Source organism: Pseudonaja textilis, chromosome 15, assembly GCF_049901715.1.
Source record: "Pseudonaja textilis isolate UNSWEBS1 chromosome 15, rPseTex1.2, whole genome shotgun sequence".
NCBI classification, from domain to species: Eukaryota; Metazoa; Chordata; class Lepidosauria; order Squamata; family Elapidae; genus Pseudonaja; species Pseudonaja textilis.
Window position 1 is genome coordinate 12,291,745 of NC_142004.1, and position 18,912 is coordinate 12,310,656.

Here is an 18,912-nt window from a genome sequence, read left to right on the forward strand (position 1 = left end):
AAATACTAGAACGCCTTGCCACACTCAACGTATTCAAATTCTGAGGGAAAATTAGGGTCATGTTCTGTCTGTATAAAAAAATAGGGGTAAAGCTGCTCTTACTAGTGAATGACTGGAACCAAACCTTCTTATGATAAAAGCGAATTGCCATTTTTTTTTACACCCCAGGACCCAGAAATGCAGAATTTCAGTTGTGTTCAGTCTACCCATCCATATCAGAAACAAACCATATCTTCCTTTAGGAATTTTGAGTTCTCAGAATCAGAGAAAATACGATCGTTCAGGAAGATAATCAGTAACTGTTAGCCTCCTCTGGCCCTGGAGAAAGAAGGGGGTGGAAATGCGGTTGTAATATCTCACCTGGTCTTCCTCCACCTTCAATTCGTTTGTGGAGGAAACGTGCAGCTTTACCATCAAGTGGGACAAATTAGGGTAGGAGTGAGGCAAGGCAGCCTGTATGTTCTGTTCACTTGCAAAATATAAGCCAGCCCCTAAATAAACAGCTACAAGGGCTGTTTCGTTTAAAGGTGAAGGATTCAAAAAACGAACAGTAACAAGATAAAAGCAGCCCCCTTGCCCTCAGGGCTACATACCTGAGCTCACCTAACATCCACCTGCTTTGAGAAAAGAGATTCATTTCTCTGGATCTGCAACATCAATAGCTTCCAATTCAAATTCTTCCAAGTTGGAATTCAAAGAATAGAGAACTTGGTGAAATTACTTCTGGGTAATGTGTGTGAAGCAAAGAAGGTGTGAAATTTCCCTAGCTGTAGGTAGCCTTTGCTATATTCTGCTAGCAGGTATCAACTGTCTCACAGGGCCTAACCCAGAAGTCGCTTCATCGATGTCAGCCATGAAAATGGACACCTTACTACCAGAGATGGACCTCCATCGAAGAAAGTCGAGAGCCATGACCAGAAAAGAGCAAAAGAGGGCAGCTTTCGGGTGGGGCTCTTGCAAATCCCTGCCAGCATTTTCAATCAAATGGGGTTTATCCCTAAATCAATGTGGGGGCGGAGGCAGGGCAGGCATACCACTGTCTAGTAGAAATATATATATATATAAATAAATAAAAAGAATTTACTTTGAGGTGAAATGTCCAAAAGGAAGCCAAATCTGGGCAGGAAGACAATTTTCTGAGCCAGCTGGAGAAAGAGAGCAGCTGACTGAGTTTAATACGTTTACTAGCAGTATGAAAAGAAAATGCAAGACAGCTCATTTCCCTGTTGAGATTGTAACTGGAAAGAAACCGGACAAGTGCCTTAAAATTAAGCCCACAAACTGGGAAAGTGGAACAGATTATAGGATCAAACATTAAATACGGTGGCACAACCTGGCTGCTGCGGAGCTCAAGCAACCATGAGCTGAATATCAACTGGCTGACTGACAGGTACAATCATCTTGCTCTGTGTGAAAAGGCCATTGAGGAAAATGTCTTCAACTCTGCCTTTGTTTTGCCCAGATTCCACTTATATACCTAGAGCAAATGGAAAACCAGAAAGCCACATCAAAAGAGACCGAGAGAAATATTCCTTAGAGCCTAGTAAATATTTAGGGAAGATAACCACAGCAGTCCCAACAACCCAAGGAGGGAATTTTTCCGTAGGTTAGACTCGAGCCACCCTGCCTTTGCTTACAATACAATCTGCGCTCCACAGCAGGAAGCACCTTTTAAGGACACTGTGGACTGTGGCCACAAAAAGACCTGAGAGAGGAACGGCCAGCGGGATCCCTTCAAAGGGCTCGCACCTCTTTCAAAAGTTGCCTTGAAGCCAAGTCTGAACGGCTGAAGAAGCTCAAAGACAAAAACCCTTTTGAGTTTTCTAGCTCTGGGCGGAAAGCAGGGAAAAGGAGACGCCACCTTGGATTGTGGGAAGTCTCCAGGCACAAAAAAAATGGAAGGCCATCAGGGAAGCTTCCTACGTGCCCGCTGGAGTGCCAGCTTCGGCTGGTCAACTTTTTGCCACGTAACATGGAATGGGAAGAGGAGCTAAGAGTGGAATCACAGCAGTTGGGAGGATGGGATGGGGCAGAGAAACAGACTGAAGTTACACCAGGGGTGGCGGTGAGAGGGAATTCTCTAAATCAGACAACTCAAAAGACTTGCCAGAATTGTCCTGACCAGGGAAAGCACTTGCCTGAATGTAAAATCTCCTCAGAATGCCTGGCGGAACAGGTGACCTTGATTACCTACTCAACCTGTCCCGTAACCAAAAGCATGTTGACCAAACATCAATCCGTCAAGGTGAGCCTCCCCATTCGGAGGAGGAAATAAGTACCATGGGTTGAGCTACAAATGTCCTAGTGGATGTCTACCTAACCCCCACCTCCACTCCCGTGGATCCTTCCAGCAAGGCTGCTCAGGGGCCGCTTTTCTTTCCAGCCAACCTTTGGATCGTGTGCCTTTCCTCCCGCCCCGATGGACTCCATCTTGCTCGTTGCAGGATTCGCTGCCCCAAAGATCCAGGCCCTGCTTTAAGACCACCTGGCCAGGAAAGGTGCCTGCTGCTGCTGCTGCTGCTGCTGCTGGCCCACAGCTGGCCAAGACCCAAAGTTCTGCTGAGGGGGGTGCAAACTCTCCCTTTATTGTACCTGCTGCTCCTTAAAAAGCCATTGTTTTCCTTAAATAGGGGGAAGCTGGGACCGACTCCACATCCGGCCCAACTCCTCCGCCCTGGCTTGCAGACCAACTGTGCTTGCTGTCTTTTTCACAACCTGCAAAGGCAGAAGAGGGTTGGAATGAAGACGCCAAAGGCCACTAGGATCGGGAACATGAGGCTGCTGTTGTCCGAGGCATAGGGATTGGGTGTGCGGGGGCCTGACTGGACCCGGTTCTTATTGGCCTGCTTTTTAGGGCTAGACCCGTCTTCGTACTCCTCTTCATCTTCCTCCTCCTCTTTCTTCTCCAGGCCTGGGTGAGGCTGAAGCTTTGGAACATCTGCAGAAAGAAGAAAAACAATGGCAACGTCTGCAGCTCGGTGCAAAGTAGACAAACTGCAGGGAGGCAGGAAGCATTCTTCTAAACCCTAAACCAGGCCTTCAAACCTGGCCACTTTTGTGGACTTCAACTCCCAGAATTCTCCAGCCAGCTAGGGGAGTTGAGGTCCACAAGTCTTAAAGCTGCCAAGTTTGGGGACCCCTGCCCTAAACCGTTACAGCCCTCAAGATTCAAGCACCCCTACAGATTCAAAGCTGCGGGTTAAAAATGCTTAATGCGCACGCAAAACCTTATCAAGGCCAATGCAGAATCCCACCAAGGCAGCACCTGAACATGTCTGCCTCTCCACAAAATGCAACAGGTTAGCATTTTTGGCACGTTTACAAACTCCCTATTCCTTTTCCTGGGGCACCTCTGCCCCTATTCCCTTCCACTTCCTGTGGATCGGTGGTGGGATTCAAACGTTTTTACTACTGGTTCTGTGGGTGTGGCTTGGTGGGCGTGGCAGGGGAAGGACACTGCCAAAACCCCCATGTCATCTGACCTGCTTTCCAGCTCCGTTCTCCTGGGCAGGGCAACCAAAGAAGACCCAGCCGATTAGCTGGGACTCAGGAGGCAGAGAAGAGATGGGGTTGGCGGGGCCAGTCAGAGGTGGGATTGGATGGTTCTTTGACCTACTCAAAATTTCCGCTACCGGTTCTCCAGAACTGGCCAGAACCGGCTGGATCCCATCTCTGCTGTGGATGTTCTCAACAGTCAAATAGGCTGACGCTGTAGGTCGGAACAGCCAGGCCCCTGCCCACGTGACCTCCCCTTCTGCCCCCCCAGGGAAGATCAGCCAATTGGGAATGACATCTCCCTCCCCCGCCAACTCCCAGATGGCGACTCCCAGCTTCCCTGCTCCAGACGATCTCCGGCTTAGCCTGGCAACCGGTCCAGCTTGCCTACAGACAGAAATGGACCTGAGGAGACAGGGCTATGTCCGCCTCTTCAGCCAGAAGGCGTGAGGCATTTTCCTGACGCCTGCGAGGAAACCCTGCTTAGGTGACCTGCGCTGGCTGAGTCTAGTTTTCTAACAAAAGGAAACCTTTCCATCGGCTGGAAGCACAAGCAGAAGGGAAAACACGTAGCAGGTACAAAGGAAAAGTTAATGTTTAAACCCTTAAAAGCTAGAACCTTCTCCAACTCTTATTTTCTTTTAGCAGGGCGGGACTCATTCCTATCTTCTGGGGGCCCTCAACAGATTGAAAGGTTAACTCCAGCTACTGTTATCAGAATTGTGCTGTCACTCAGCCTAAACTTGTGCCACGTTTGCTCGTGTGTGTGTGTGTGTGTGTAGAGGACAGCCAGAGAGAGACGTTCTTTGTTATCAAGACTGCCTTTAAGACTGTACACCAGTTCCCGGACGCTTCTCCTCTCTTCAAGGGTCCTGTCATCCCTTCTGCTGGAGCCACACATTTTTGCACTGCTGTTGAAAAGGATGCCAAGTCAGATGAGGATTTTGGTGGCCCAGAATCTTGAAGTCAAGATGGTTTCTGCCGGGTTGCCAGCATTCAGGAGATGTTGCCCAGACACGTCAGCACAGCCAACCTGATACTGGCTTTGAGGCAAGAGGTCCAGGCATTTTCAACTCCTCGCTTACCTCCACTACAGGGGGAAACCCACCGGCTCCTAAGCCAAAGCAGCACAATCAGAATTACACTCCCCTTGAGCATTTACACCTGCTGCACCACTCTGGACAGCGTGAGTATCAATGGGAACAAACCAGGTGGTATTTCTGGCTATGGTGCCACCAGGGTTTTGAGTCTGGAGAAAAAGTTCTACTGTCACAAACAAGGCAACTCAGAGGAGGCAGCCCTGACAAAAAATGTATAATTACTATTGGTATTAAAGTATAACAATACTTCAATCCTTAAGTTTATCATTAGTATCAGACAGTATAGATACACCATCTTTTTCTGTTTAGAACAGAGGCTTCAAAAATAAATAACACTGACCAAATCTGTCTCTTAAAATCAGGTATTCCATTTGCACAAGATATATTTTATATGTGGGCCATAGTGGCGCAGTGGTTGGAATTTAGTACTTCAGGCTACTTCTGCTGCCTGCCGGCTGCCTGCAATTTTGCAGTTCAAATCTCACCAGGCTCAAGGATGACTCAGCCTTCCCTCCTTCCGAGGTAGGTAAAAAGAGGTTGACTCTGTAAACCTCTTAGAGGGGGCTGTAAAGCACTATGAAGCGGGATATAAGTCTAGGTGCTCTGGCTATTTCTCTTCTGAACTCCATGCTTGACAGAACTGAAGCTCTTCCTGAGGTTGCAGATTCTATCTTTTAGCTACTGAGTTCAACATCACCTTAACTTCCTTAACTTATTGCTGAGTGACCTACAGCTGTCCTTTGGATAGAGACAGGATCGTCCGCCATTTGCCCGGATGTCCAAAGAAGAAACGGGAAGAGAAGGGAGTTACTCACCATCCATTGTTCCTGCGAGGACATACAGTGCACAGATTTTTGGATTATCATAGTACCCCTGCGGAAAGCAACAGAAAGTAGAATTCCTTTGTTACCCTGTGTTTCTTTGGAAGAGCCGGTTTTTAAGAAGGGTTCAGGTTTGGGGCTGCCCAAGGAGGCCTTATGGCAGCTCTGTAGAAGAGTTCACAGACTCTCAGGGGTTGTTACCAGCCTACACAGTTGGTCCAGTTTACGATACTACTGGAAGAAAGTGAATTGGGATTCCCAGCCAGCTATCTTTTCAACATTTCTCTGTCCATTTTTCCATCTTCAGAAAGCATTCTACCAAGAGGTGTAAATACAAATAGTCCTCAACTTATGACCACAATTGAGCCCAAAATTTATGATGTTAGGTGAGAAATTTGTTAAGTGGGTTTGTTCCATTTTACGATTTTTCTCATCATGTTTTGTTAAGTGAATCACTGCAGTTTTTCAATTAGTAACACAGTTGCTAAGTGAATCTGGTTTCCTGTTGACTTTGCTTATCAGAAGGAAGCAAAACGACCCCAGGACACTGCAACCGTCATAAATGCGAGTCAATTGCCAAGCAACTGAATATAAATCACATGACCATGGGGGTCATAAGTACGAAAAAGGTCACTTTTTTCAGTGCCCTTGCAATTTCAAACGGACACCGAGTGAACTGTTGTAAGTTGAGGACTACCTGGGCCTCCTTCCTGCTCTAATGGCCCCTTCGTCTTGAGACGAGACTCGATCCTGACTGAGAGAGACACGCGGCTCCCGCAGCTTCTCCGCCTGCCCAGGTGGGTGACACGGCCGATCTCCTGACGGGGAAAAGGGCTTAGCCATATTTTTTTTTGGTTTTTTACCTTGACAAACTCGATGTTAAGCTTTCCTGTGAAGGTAGAAACTTCTCCCTGCACAGTCAGCTTCCCCTTCTTTATGCTGATGGGGATAATCTCATCGTGAGCAGTGCTGTGTCCCACTCTGTCAAAGATGTCCAAGTCCTTCACCACCATGTGGCCGTTTAGACGCACATCAAAAACCTGCGAGTTGAAACGAAGACAGAATTGCCATCACCCGTAGGGCAGGGGTCTCAAACTCAAGGCCCAGGGGCTGAATCAGGCCCTTAGATCCGGCCTGCGGGGCCACCCTGAAAACAGCAAAGGGCCGGCCTAGGGCGCCTCTGCCAGTGCAAATGGAGCTCGGTGGGCAGCACGTGCCCCCCCCCATTCCCCCCCCAGCTCAGTTTTCACTGGCAGAGGGCTAGCAAAACGAAGTGAAAGCAAAACAAAGGGAGAAATATTTCCCCTTTTGCATTTGAGCATGGAACAAGGGACAGGAGAGGAGAAAGGGAAAGTGGAAAGACCAAAAAAAGAAGGGAAGAGAGCAAGGAAGGAAAAATAAGGAAAGACGGGAAGGAAGGAGGTTGAAGAGGAAAGGACAAGGACAAGGACAAGGACAAGGACAAGGAAGGAAGGAAGGAAGGAAGGAAGGAAGGAAGGAAGGAAGGAAGGAAGGAAGGAAGGAAGGAGAGAGAAGGGAAGGAAGGAAGGAAGGAAGGAAGGAAGGAAGGAAGGAAGGAAGGAAGGAAGGAAGGAAGGAAGGAAGGAAGGAAGGAAGGAAGGAAGGATTATAATGAGAGTGAGGACAAGTCTCAGGGAAGTCCTGCCTTAGCACTTGGCCACCACAGGTGCCCCCGACATGAGTGACGTTGAGCTGGCCAGGCCCACCCATGCACACGCCCCCCAGCCTTCAGAGGTCAAACACAACCCTGATGCAGCCCTCAATGAAATGGAGTTTGACACCCTTGACATAGGGAAACAGGGCCCGGCCCGGCCCAGGTGAGTTTTCAAGTTGCTCCAAATTCTCTCTGTGAAGAATGGATCGGCCAGCCACCCACCTACACTCCTTCAGCCCACTGTGAGTTGCTTTCAATAAATGTTGCACCAATGGGAATATTATTTTATTCATATTGTGCCTTGCTTTGAGAGGGTGCCAACATCCAGAGCTGCTAATTGGACAAAATGGTAACCTTTCATGGCAACATACACGAGACAAGTAAATTTAGACAGTCAAAACTGCAGTTTAAGATCGCTCCCCTCCACAGTCCAGGGGAAAACGTTAAGGAGGGCCACCCAGCCCATGTCTCTTGGGATGCCTCCTCCAGCTCCACCAACCTTTCCCCAATGCCTTTCAAATGGTGCTTTTGTTCCATTCACAAAAAAGGCTGACCTCCCAGGAGGGATTTTTTTTCTTCTTCTTCTTCTTCTTCTTACCTTCTGCTGCGACTGTGCAAAATAGACTTCAGCGAACTTCAGCACCAGGACATAGTCGCCCTCTTCCTTGATCGGGACCTCGTAGCCAAAGGTTTCCTCATTGTAACGTTCCGTCTGGTAGAGAATCTGATCCTCAGGGTTGGAGCGCAAGATGGGCAATTTCATACCATAATCAGAAGCTGCAATTCCAAGAAACAAACGATTTTCCTAAGCGTAAGGCTTCTGCCCACGGGAAGGTGGCTCCAAACATTCAAGTGTTGGCTTCCCCTTCCCTCCCCTTCTTCTTCTCCCAGGCCTTAAGGCACAAGTGACCAACCTGTTAGCTTGCCTGGGCCGCATTAAGTCTCTTGGACCGCATACAGTATGAACCATACAGTATAGTTAATGCATATAAATAATACACGTCCCTTTTAAACTTTTGATACAATCTTGTGGAGCCTCATTAACTAGCTGCTCGGGGCTTCATGCAGCCTGTAAGTTGGACACACCGACAAAGCTTAAGGAAAGAATTCTCTGATCAAATGATACACACACACGCACACACACAGAACTAACTCGAAAGACACCTGCAGGCTCAAACCAAGTCGGTCACAAGTTCTCCCCAGAGTTCTGCCAGTGATGTTGGCTCAGGGTCTACTGGCCTATTTCCTGGCGACATGTGTGGCAGATCAAGAAGGACTTCCTACTTTCGGTAGCTTAAGAGGAACAGAGGAGCATTTTCTTCCCTCCTAAATTAAGCTGCTAAATCAGGAACTCTTTGACAAAACCAGGAAGCGATTGGTGGGGAGGGAGCTTCAAACTCTGGCACAGTACTGGAAACAAAGCCCTGTGCAGAACACGCCTTTCGTTGCATCCCTCTGCCCATGTCTGTGGGCTGCCACTTCTCCCCAGGAATCCAGTTGATGGATTTGGGGACGGTAACTAAGAAGTAAAAAGCTTTCAGGGGCTGCGCAATATTGGGATTTCATTTCTGGAGAGAAACTGAGACAGCTGCGCTTCTCTCTGCAATGCAAGCCGTTACATCTTTCGGGTTACAAACTAAGATCTTGAATTGGTGGTACAGGAAGTCCTTGAGTTACGACCAGTCGCTTAGTAACTGTTCAGAGTTACAATGGGCATCCCTAGAGATCCTTACAACCCCAATTTGAAATTCTGACACACACACACACCCTGCAGCCACATGATGATATTCTGGGTTCTCAGCCACCCACCCACCCGGCATTTACAGCTGTCTGGGGTATCGCATGGTCACGTCACCGCAATTCAGTTTTTTTGCTGAAACCCAGTATTCCTGGTTTCCAGCAAACGAAGTCCACTACAGACAATGGATTTGCTTAATGTCCACGGGGTTCGCTTAATGACTGCAATGATTCTCTTAAGGACTGCCACAAAAAGGATCATAAAATCGGGCAGAGTCACACGGTGACCCCCTAATGATTGGCATGACTTATGACCGTAATTCCTAAGGTCGTAAGTAAAGTGCTACCTGTTTATTAGTAAAAGACTACTATATATTTGATGCTGTGATTCTCTTCATTGGGTTATTATCATTTTAAGTGTGTATGTGATGTTTTCTTATGGTTTATGCATTCCACGGGTTAAATTCCAAGAGGAGGAGAGCTTCTCAAAGAGTTCTTTGACAGATGGGCCAAACAGATCTGCAAGGAGGTCATGCCATCTTACACAGCTGATTTCTGATGTGTCCTTGGGGTAGCTCTCCTCCCTCTTTTGTTCTGCATGTGGGAGGAAGGGAGGAGAAAGGAACCACAAAATAACAAAAGGAACTTTAGCCACCCATAGCCCAGAAGAAAATGCTTGAAGAACTAATATTAGGCTCTGTAAAGGTTATGACTTGATGTCAAAATGTCTAACCTCAGCCTTATTATAGCCAAGCAGAAGCCTTCGTTCAGCTGTTTTTGGCATAAAAATCCCTGTAATTCCTGCGAGAAATGATAAGTACATTCAGTATCTCAGTAACAGAAGCTGTCGCTCCTTTCTGTGGACTTCTGCCAAAGGCAAATCATTCCACATATGCCCCCATTTGGGATGCTTAGCTCTCCTCCCCGAAAGAGCCCAGAGTAAAGCCATGGCAAAATTCAGGCAGGCTTGAAGCAAAAGTTGAGTTCCTGTGTGTAAATTCTTAAAGCACACCCTTTCCAGAAACAGGGCTTTTGCCATGTAAGTACAGAAGAGTTTCCTTCCATTCTCAACTTGGAAAAAAAATCTGCAATTAAAGCTATTCAAAGTTTAGAAACACAATAAGCGTTTTTTTCCCCCCTAATAAATGAACTTAGCTGAGAGGAAAACCTGAGAAATCACAAGCCACAAACCAGCCAGAAGCCCTGAAGCTAAAAACTTCAAGGCAATCCAAGAGAAGGCCTGCACGGAAAACCCCAGAACCCCTCCGGCTCTCACAGGCAGCAAAGCCAAAGTGAAAGAATCTGCACCAAGAGGAGGCAAAACACTTTCTCCTCCTCCTTTCAGAAGAAAATATGGATTATTAACCTGTGGATTTAAGACCACAAGTGAAAAAGGACTCTGCCAAAACAGCCTTTCTATCATTGGACTACATCTATGTTTATTGCATTTATACTCTTCTTAAAATATTGTGGCGGACAAAAGGGAGCTAGATTTGTGTTTTGCTGCATTGACCACACAGATATCTGAAACTATGTATTGTAGTCTTGCAACTAACCAAAGTTACGATGATGCTGAAAAAAGTGACCTACAACTGGTCCTTGCACTTAGGACCATTGCAGCATCTCATATGCTCGCAAAATTCTTGGACACTTGGTGACTGGCATGTATTTACAGCGGTTGCAACATCCCAGGGCCACGGGACTGACCCGTCTGTGACTTTTGCAGCTACAAAGTCAGGAGGAAAGCTGGATTTGCTTAACAGGTGCGGTGATTTGCATAACCAGGACAAAAAAAAAAAAGAAAGATTGGAAAATCAGCTTTGACTAACTTAACTACCTTCCTGTTTGGCAATACTGGTCCCAATTGTGGTTATAAGCCAAGGACTGGCTGTATGGTTGTCATGGGGGTGTGGTTTGGAGAGGCACTGCCAGAGCTTGAACTTTGCGTTCACTAGCTGTCAGCCTGCCCTGGTGGGGGAGGAAGCCAAATTGGGGGGGAGGCTACAGACTCATCATACCTTCCAGAGACACCACCTCAAGGTCTAAGCCAGGGGTGTCCAACCTTGGCAACTTTAAGACTTGTGGACTTCAACTCCCAGAATTCTGGCTGAGGAATTCTGGGAGTTGAAGTCCACAAGTCTTAAAGTTGCCAAGGTTGGACACCCCTGGTCTAAGCCTTGAGGGAATGGAATGCAACGGCTCACCAACCAGCATGCTGCCATTGAAGAGGCTGTTCCCCAAACGATTATTTTCAAATATAATTGGACAATAGCCCCAAAGGTCCTTTTTCAAGAGGCAACTAGACTTTCTGTTTTTAATTTGAAGACGTTTGCTCTTCATCCAAAACCTGAAGAAGTCCAGTTGCCTCTTGAAAAAGCACCTTTGGGCAGCCATGACTTTGGACGACTGAGAACCTCCACAGGAATTGGACAATATGGACCAGGGGAGGGGAGGAGCTGGATGGGTGAAGTTAACTGGGAAATTTTAGCCCGCGAAATTCCGTTCTGGCTTTGTAACCCACTTGGCTTCAAGTGAAAGTATCCCTTTCGCTATAAATGGAGTCGAGGGTCTTTCTTAAATAAAGGAGCAAATCGGGGCAGGTCTGACAGGCACTATGTGTAGGAAAACCTGTTCCAATTTACCTGTAGGACCTAGACACACTTGATCAGGGCAAAATGTGCTATCCAGCTTGGAAGTCCTTCAAATTCAGGGAAAGAAAACTTCACCCCCAGGCACTAAGAAGAGAAGTGATTCAGGAGTGAAGTCAGGGCACTCCTGCCCTGGTTCTAACTTCATCTCCCAAGCACGAGCAACACAGTGCCGGACTGCAATCGAGGTGCAAATGGCTGATGAGCATCAGCTTTATTTTAAGTACGGCTAAGGGACTTGCCTGTGATTACAATATCAGTTGATAACAGAGCATTTCCAATTAGCCACAAAGCGAATCTCTCTTTTGATCTACAAAGCCGCTCTTCCTTCTCTCGCACATCTTCAAAAACAATGCAGCTTTTTATGAGACGTGGGTATGTCAGCCAAAAGCAACAGCTGGTTTACATTTATATTTAAGCATCAATTATTAGAAGATTGACAGCTTTAGCACACATCACTGGAGACTGACTCACCCACAGTAGTGGGTGCAACATTCTCTAATCAAGAATTGCAAAACTGGATCTGAAGGATAGATAATAAGTAGGAGTTAAGCTTTAAGAACCCCACTTGGACCTTCCTTGAGCCGAACGTTCTCAATACTGCAGCATGCTACAGATGAAAACAAAGTGTGTTGCAATCTTAAATTTCCCCGTAGGAGAAATGGTTATTCTACTCATTTGGCGGGTTCAGCGCTGGGATCCCCCTATGGATCTGGGGGTCCCCGAGTCGGCCTGGCTTTTGCAACAAGAGGAATTGCAGGTTCTCAGCGCGCTTGCCAAAGGCCCAGAAAAATCTGCCCAGAAATGTTTGCAAAAGAAATGGCTCCGGGAATACAGGAAAGGAGGGAATCCTCTAATGTGTGAATCTGAATGCCTGCATCTCTACCGACCATGCAGAAAGACATCAAAACAAGGACGAAACCTAATGGAGGAGGAAACCGATGTAAATCATTATGAAGTAATCAAATCTACCTGTATGGTTGAAAATGACCTCTTCGTCCAGTAGCCAACACATTAAAACAATTCATAGCACCATAAAGATTAAACAACTTTTGTTGATTTTGTGGATTTGAATTGTAGAGTTCCTAAGGTAGGACCTGGGCTTACTTTTAAAACAAGGGAAGGGAGGGAAGACCCGCTCACCAGGGCACACAGGCTGCAGGGCACGGGAAGCAACTGTCCCCCTCCCCTCCTCTGACTTGCTCAGCCTCCCCCCCGCCCCCACCTCCAGAATCCTGTGCCCAATCCTGGCCCCACCATCCAAGCAGGACGTTGGCAACCTGCAGTGCGCTCAGAGGACGGCTATCAATGCAGGGAAGGCCCTGGAAACCAAATCTGGCCAAGACTGGATGAAGGAAGCGGGTATATTTAGCGTGCAGCACAGAAGGCTGCGGAGAGCTACCACGGTCCCCTTCAGAGGTCTAAGGCCAGAACCAACAGACCGAAACTACAAGGAAACCGATCCGGGTTAGATGGGCTGCTAAAAGAGGCAACAGAGGAAGAAGCTGCCCCACTAAATGTTGTATTCCCTTCCATGAAAGGTGCTCAAACCGAGGCTGCATTGAAACTGTCCCCAAAGCGGTAGGTAGCGGATCCTCCACCATACAGGATTTAAACTAGAGATCTATGACTCTGGGGAGGAAGTTAGAAAAGAAAGGATTTAAGATGCAAAGAATCAGCATAGAAAACACACCCTTGTGTTCAGAACACAAGATAATTTATTCCAGCAAAAATAAATATAGAAAATATTAATGACTGTGAAATACACGCACACACACACACACACTCAACCGCCCCACTCAATCAACTTGCAAAGACAGACTCCTGGCCATTGGAGGTCTTGCCAAGAGTGTACTTTACTTTACCGAAGCTTAAGTGGTTACAAAAATAGCGAAGCTGAATCTGAGACAACGCAAAGTAAATGTCCCACACCCCCACACACACCCCCGCCCCACTCCACCATTCCCCAGTTATCTGCAAATATCCAACCAGGTGCTTGTATATTGTTCAGGAAACAGGTTCTCCGTTCCCAGATCCGCATATCGATAGTTGATCTTGGCTTGGCTGAAGCTTCTCACAAGACTCAGGTGGGCTTCCATCCCCCCCCCCACTTTCTTCTTCCTTACAGTCCAGTCTTTCTCTCTGTTGCTATTGTCAGCTCATAAAGCTTGGATAGGAAAGATACAGCCATGACACACACACACACACATATAAAGTAGAATATATGGCCACCGACTCCCACAGTATACAAACCCAACCCACTCCGTTATTACGTATTATTTTAGATTTAGAGAATAATACACACAATCAACAGATGGTCAGAATACCATTGTAAAGGCTTCTTTCTCTCCCAACTAAATAGTGCTTTGAAATAGGTTGAGAAGACTGTTTTAATTTATAGTTTAAACACATTTTACTGTAAAATAATGTAATATATATGGGAAAGACCAATCCCACCTCAGCACCAAGTCATTATCCAATGCAGAATGCCCACCCCAAGTCCCTACTTGGCGTATGCCTGTGCATAGCTCGAAGCCTTTGCCCGGCCTTCCTCTCCAGAAAAGCCTTGGCAAGCCTCACAGTTAACACTGGCTGTCTCCAACTCAGGAGCAACGGAGACAGAAATGGACCTGAACAGCCCCAAAGCCAGGGTCTTTTTATTGGGACAGAGGTAGCCCTGCCACAAGCCACCTTCCCACCTGGTAGCATTTGAGGAAAGGCGGCCCACCCTTGGCCTGAGCACGGCCCCTCCTGGGCAGCAGAGAGTCTAGCCAGAGTACTTTGCACAGTCATTACACAACAGCGCTGAAGAGTTGCCATTCTTTCCCCAATTTTACTTTCTCTCTTTTACTACTCCAGGTTACGAACCAGAGAAAAGTAGCATAGAAACACAGGAAACAAAGCAACCAAAAATCCCCTTTTCTCACAGCTAGGATCCCAGAAAACTCACTGGACTTCCACACTTTTAATGCTAAAAATGAGGCAGAGAGTGAGAAGCAGGCCAAGGGCATGCACAGAGCTGGGGAAAAGCCATATTCACTTGGGAAGAGGCGACTGGGACATATACAACCAGATCTTCTCCTACACCCGCCTCTCTCTTTGCAAAAGCCAAACTCCTTGAGGATTTGTTTGATAAAAGACAGACTGCACACAACGCACGGTTCAACTGCCTGCGGTCACAAGATAGCAGAATATTGCAGCAAGCTTAAGCCTGAAATACTTTTTATAGACTTGTGCCAAAGTCCAAATTTTGCAAGCTAAAGTTTCCCAACCTGGTAACTTTCAAATGTGCTGATACCTTAGATTGCAGCTAACATGGAGAAGTCAATCTAAGTACTTTGGGCAAGAGCTGAAACATCGGAAGAATCTTTGTTTTGACATTAAAGGGCAATTTGGAAATGTGACGGCAACATAGAAAATGCGAGAAATGGAGGTTTGTTTTAATATCTCTCACATATTGATTTTTAATCAGAAATCTGGAATTTGCTTAGTGTGATTATGTCTGATGATAGCTCAGTTCCAGGGTCAGAATATGTCTGCAGCACCATCCTGAGCAGGGTGGGCGAGATCAGGGAATCGAAATGTTACAGGAGCCTAAGACCATCGAATTCAAATTCAGGACAGGAAGCCCAAATTAATATAGCTCAAAAAAAACTAACTTAATACATCCAGAGAAAGGAAGCCCACTGTTACTCATCTAAAATAATTCTTCCATATTCTTCCTATAGTTTTAAATCCATTATTTCATGTTCCAGACCCTGATAAGACAATATTGTGACCATCCTTCAGTTTGGCCTAGTCAAGTCAGTTTGGTCTAATGGTGAAGGCTTCGGGCTACAATGCAGGGGACCGAGAGTTTAAGTCCCACCTTAGCCATGACAGCCAGCTGGGTGATTCAGTACCTCTCTCTCAGTCCAACCCACCTCACAGGGCTGTTGTTGTTGTTGTTGTGGAGAAAATAGGGGAGGAAGGAATGTTGGATCTATTTGCCACCTTGAGTTATTTGAAAAAGTATTAAAGGCAGGATACCAACCAACCAATATGGCATGATTACAGGTATTTGAAGAGGGCTCCACCTTTAGTTTTCCCTTCTGAAAGTTAATCCTCCAAATTCCTTCCATCTCTCATCATGGGAACTATTTGTTTATTTTCAGACTATTTCTCTAGTGTACCATGATAGTTTTAAATTTTGCTTTTACCTTTTAGGGTGTCCACTATCCCAATTATGTCTGTCAACTGCAAATCTGTTAAGCAGTTGTCTTCTCTTTGCAAATAAGTTAATAAACTGTAGTTTTTACAAACGACAGAACTCAGGGGCTGAAACTTCTGACAGCTCATGCCACTGAAAGAATCTTCAGCTTATGCAGCAAAATCCTGTTCCATATCTGTAAACTTCCCCAGAAGACAAGAGGCATCACTGAAGATTATGATCTGTTTGCAAAACCACACAATTTACTCATCAAGCCGCCTTCTTCCCCTAGCAGTGAAAGTACTACAGGACATGTGCAAGCAGGGACTGCAGCATTGTTAAAGTGCCGTCTCCTTCCAATATAACCCTCTAAGAATTCTGTCAAGCTGCTTAACGATTAACAGACCTGGAAATGAGAATGGGAAAGAAGCTGAGAGAATTGAGCTAAATTTAGGCAGAAAAATATTGGAACTACTGGAACACAAGATGATGAAATTTTGTCAACCAACTTTGCAATGGCTTAACGTTTTCCACTTTCCACCAGCCCAGTTCTGGGACACTAAAAAACAGCACAGTGCAGAAGGAAAAAAGACCCCTCCCCCCAAGCAATGTAGAAAGAACAGGAAGCAACAATTATTGCAGCATTTTATAAGACAAGGAGGTAGAGAAGAAGCAGCTTTTAAGCCACAAACAGTTCCTTAAAGAGGCATCTGGAATTGGTGTGGTTATTTCTCTGAGCAGAAACCACAGCTATCTCCATCAGAGCTACACGTATGACAGGCTGTCCCTCCTCCCCATCCAATGTGAATCAAAAGGAGAACACGCCATATGCTCAAGTTTCTCGCATTTACCATTCATACAAGGAAAGCAGATTATATATGACTTGTCAAAAGAATTCAGAAACTCTGGTTTGTCACTGTGAAGCCATGAGATCCAGCCACAATAAGCCAAGAAAAGGGGAACAAGAGAGATGACAAGGAGAACTGTAGAGACCAAGATGCTGGGACATGGTGAAAAAGAGAGAAGCAGGTCAGGGAGGGCAGCTCTGAAGAAAGAGAACAGGCCACTGTAGTGAGAAGAGGAAGCCGGGAAGGGTCAGAACGGCTGGTCTATCCCTCACTTTCCCTTCTGTATCCCAGAGAATCTTCCGCTGCTTAAATTTCTGCTTGCATGCAGAGGGTGCATTGGAATTCACACCAAGGCGGCAAGACAGAAGCCTCGTGAGAGATTAAGCCATGATTTCCCCAGAGCAGAAGCAGGAATAGGAAGGGCAGAATCCACAAAAGGAGGGAAGGGGGAGCTCCACTATGCACAGGAGTTCTGGTCCAACACATCTGGAAGCCCCAAAGCTGGGAATGGATGTTCTGGGTAATGAGTTTTGCATTACTCCTGACCCAGGACATCTACAGGGTGCCTCGGACTCAAAGTCGGCGCCTGTGGGGTGATCGGTGCTCTTCCTATCCTCTTTCACCCACCAGTATCTGCACAGCCTCCAGAGCTCCCCCTGCAGTCGGGGCGAAGGGCTAATCCTGCACGGAGGCGCCTCTGGAAGGGGGCCCAGTGAAAAACTGGCCTCAGTACCGAGAGGGCAGCCTTTGTCCAGGGGTGCAGAGCCAGGGGTCCTCTGCCTGGAGCAGCGAAAGGCGAAGGGCCCAACCCCAGCTGTGGCAGCTGCCACTGTGCCACGACGTGGAAGGTGACCTCTGCACCGCCCCTTTCCCCCCAGCTTGGTGGAAGGCAGGGCGGCAGCTCCCTGGGGACCCCTGGCCGACACACAGAGCCCCCCCGCCCCCCGGACAAGCAGCGCTGTCGAGCCCAGAGCCCGACCCTCTTCCTATTGCTGGGGGCCCCGGGAGATGCCAAGAGCCTCCCGGGAGGGCGGGCGGGGGGCACGTTCTTCTCTCCTCCAGCCTCTGCAGCCTCTGCAGCCTCACGGGAAGAGGGCAGCCTCGCAGGAGGCCCCGGGAGGCTGCCTCGACCCAGGGCAGCTCCACCGCACCTCAGGTCACCCAAGCAGCCGGCCCGGCGGCTCCCCCGCCCTACGCCAAGACCCCCCTCAGATACCCAGCGCCCCCCACCTTCCCCCTCCGGTGCACAAGCCCCCAAGTGCGGGAGGCTGCCCCCAGGGGCTCGGGGGCCTCCGGCGGGGAGGCGCGCTCACCTCGTCCCACCCGTCCCTCCAGGGGGTCCTTCCGGAAGTGGATGCCGTGGACGTCCACATGGGCCTCCCCGCCCGCGTTGACGGCCCAGACCACGTTCTCGGCCAGGCTGGCCCCGGCCAGGCTGCCAGGCGGCGGCTGCAGAGCCAGCAGCGCCAGCAGCGCCGCGGCCAAGAGCGAGGCGAAGCGGAGCTGCAGGCCCCCGGCCGCGGCCACCATCTCCGGCTCCTTCCTTCCGCGCTGCCGCCTCAGCTCGGCAACGGCTCCGCCCCGCCGCCACCGTTGCCGTTGCCGCGGCTGCCGCTCTCGCACATGCCTCCCGCCGCCTCAGCCGCAAGGGGGCATCCCACCGTGCTGGCCGTGCCGGCTACCCTGACGCCGGCCAATCGCGGCGCGGCTTCGCGGGGTCGCGCCGCCTCGTTGGCTGCCGGAATCCCGCTATTTGCATATCGGCACGGCCGCCGGCCCATAGGTGCGCGGCAAGGGGATGGCAGCAAGGTACGTTGAGAGCGCAAGTGGACGTAGCCGATTGGGGGACTCCTTCGCCTATAGGCGACGCTTCCCGCCTTTCTGGGGGCAGAGCGTGGCCGTGGACCGTTCCACGGCGACCGGATGGGGGTGTGACTATTCGCTTCTCCTTGGGCAGCCTCTGTTTCTCCGCGGCTTATTACCACAGAGAGAGGGGAAACGGAGGAACTGCTATGCCTTTGTTTTTCCCGACAACCCCCCCCCGGGTTATCCCCCGATCTATTGGTACAGCCCAAAGCAGGCCGTCCAATTAGAAAGCTACAGCGCGGCTCCTGAGCGCGGTGGATTGTGGAGCCGTGCTGGCAGGAAACCGGAAATAGATGCCTGGGTGCTAAGAGGCCTGCGGTTGTCATGGCAGCGCGCGCCTATCCTCGGGTAGCGGCCCCTTCGTGGGAATGGCGCTGCCGACTGAACCCGCGTTAACGTGGCATGCAAGCGAAGCATGTGACGATGTAGCGCTGTTTAGCCCACCTGGGTTTATTCGCAAGCATTGCCATTAAATCTTAAAAAGCCATGGTGGTTGTTTCTTTAAAATAAGTATAGTTTAATGTTCAAAGCAC

The 18,912-nt window shown here is 48.4% G+C and overlaps 1 protein-coding gene across 1 annotated transcript; it reads right to left on the bottom strand.

Annotated features, from left to right (window-relative positions):
• Nucleotides 1-1,127: 1,127 nt before the first annotated feature.
• Nucleotides 1,128-18,153, bottom strand: MLEC (malectin). Its single transcript, XM_026717113.2, has 5 exons — nucleotides 17,827-18,153; nucleotides 7,690-7,868; nucleotides 6,280-6,456; nucleotides 5,411-5,468; nucleotides 1,128-2,938 (listed from the first exon to the last, which is right to left on the bottom strand). Exons 1-5 carry the CDS (start codon nucleotides 18,041-18,043, stop codon nucleotides 2,709-2,711), a joined length of 861 nt encoding a protein of 286 aa, XP_026572898.1. The 5' UTR covers nucleotides 18,044-18,153; the 3' UTR covers nucleotides 1,128-2,708.
• Between the last annotated feature and the right edge of the window lie 759 nt (nucleotides 18,154-18,912).

Excerpts from the sequence above, each read along its gene's own strand:
- MLEC (XM_026717113.2), bottom strand. The coding sequence starts at position 18,043 with ATGGTGGCCGCGGCCGGGGGCCTGCAGCTCCGCTTCGCCTCGCTCTTG. Across the intron at positions 6,457-7,689 it reads TTGCACAGTCGCAGCAGAAG|GTTTTTGATGTGCGTCTAAA; the intron begins GTAAGAAGAAGA and ends TTCAACTCGCAG. Across the intron at positions 5,469-6,279 it reads TTAACATCGAGTTTGTCAAG|GGGTACTATGATAATCCAAA; the intron begins GTAAAAAACCAA and ends TGCTTTCCGCAG.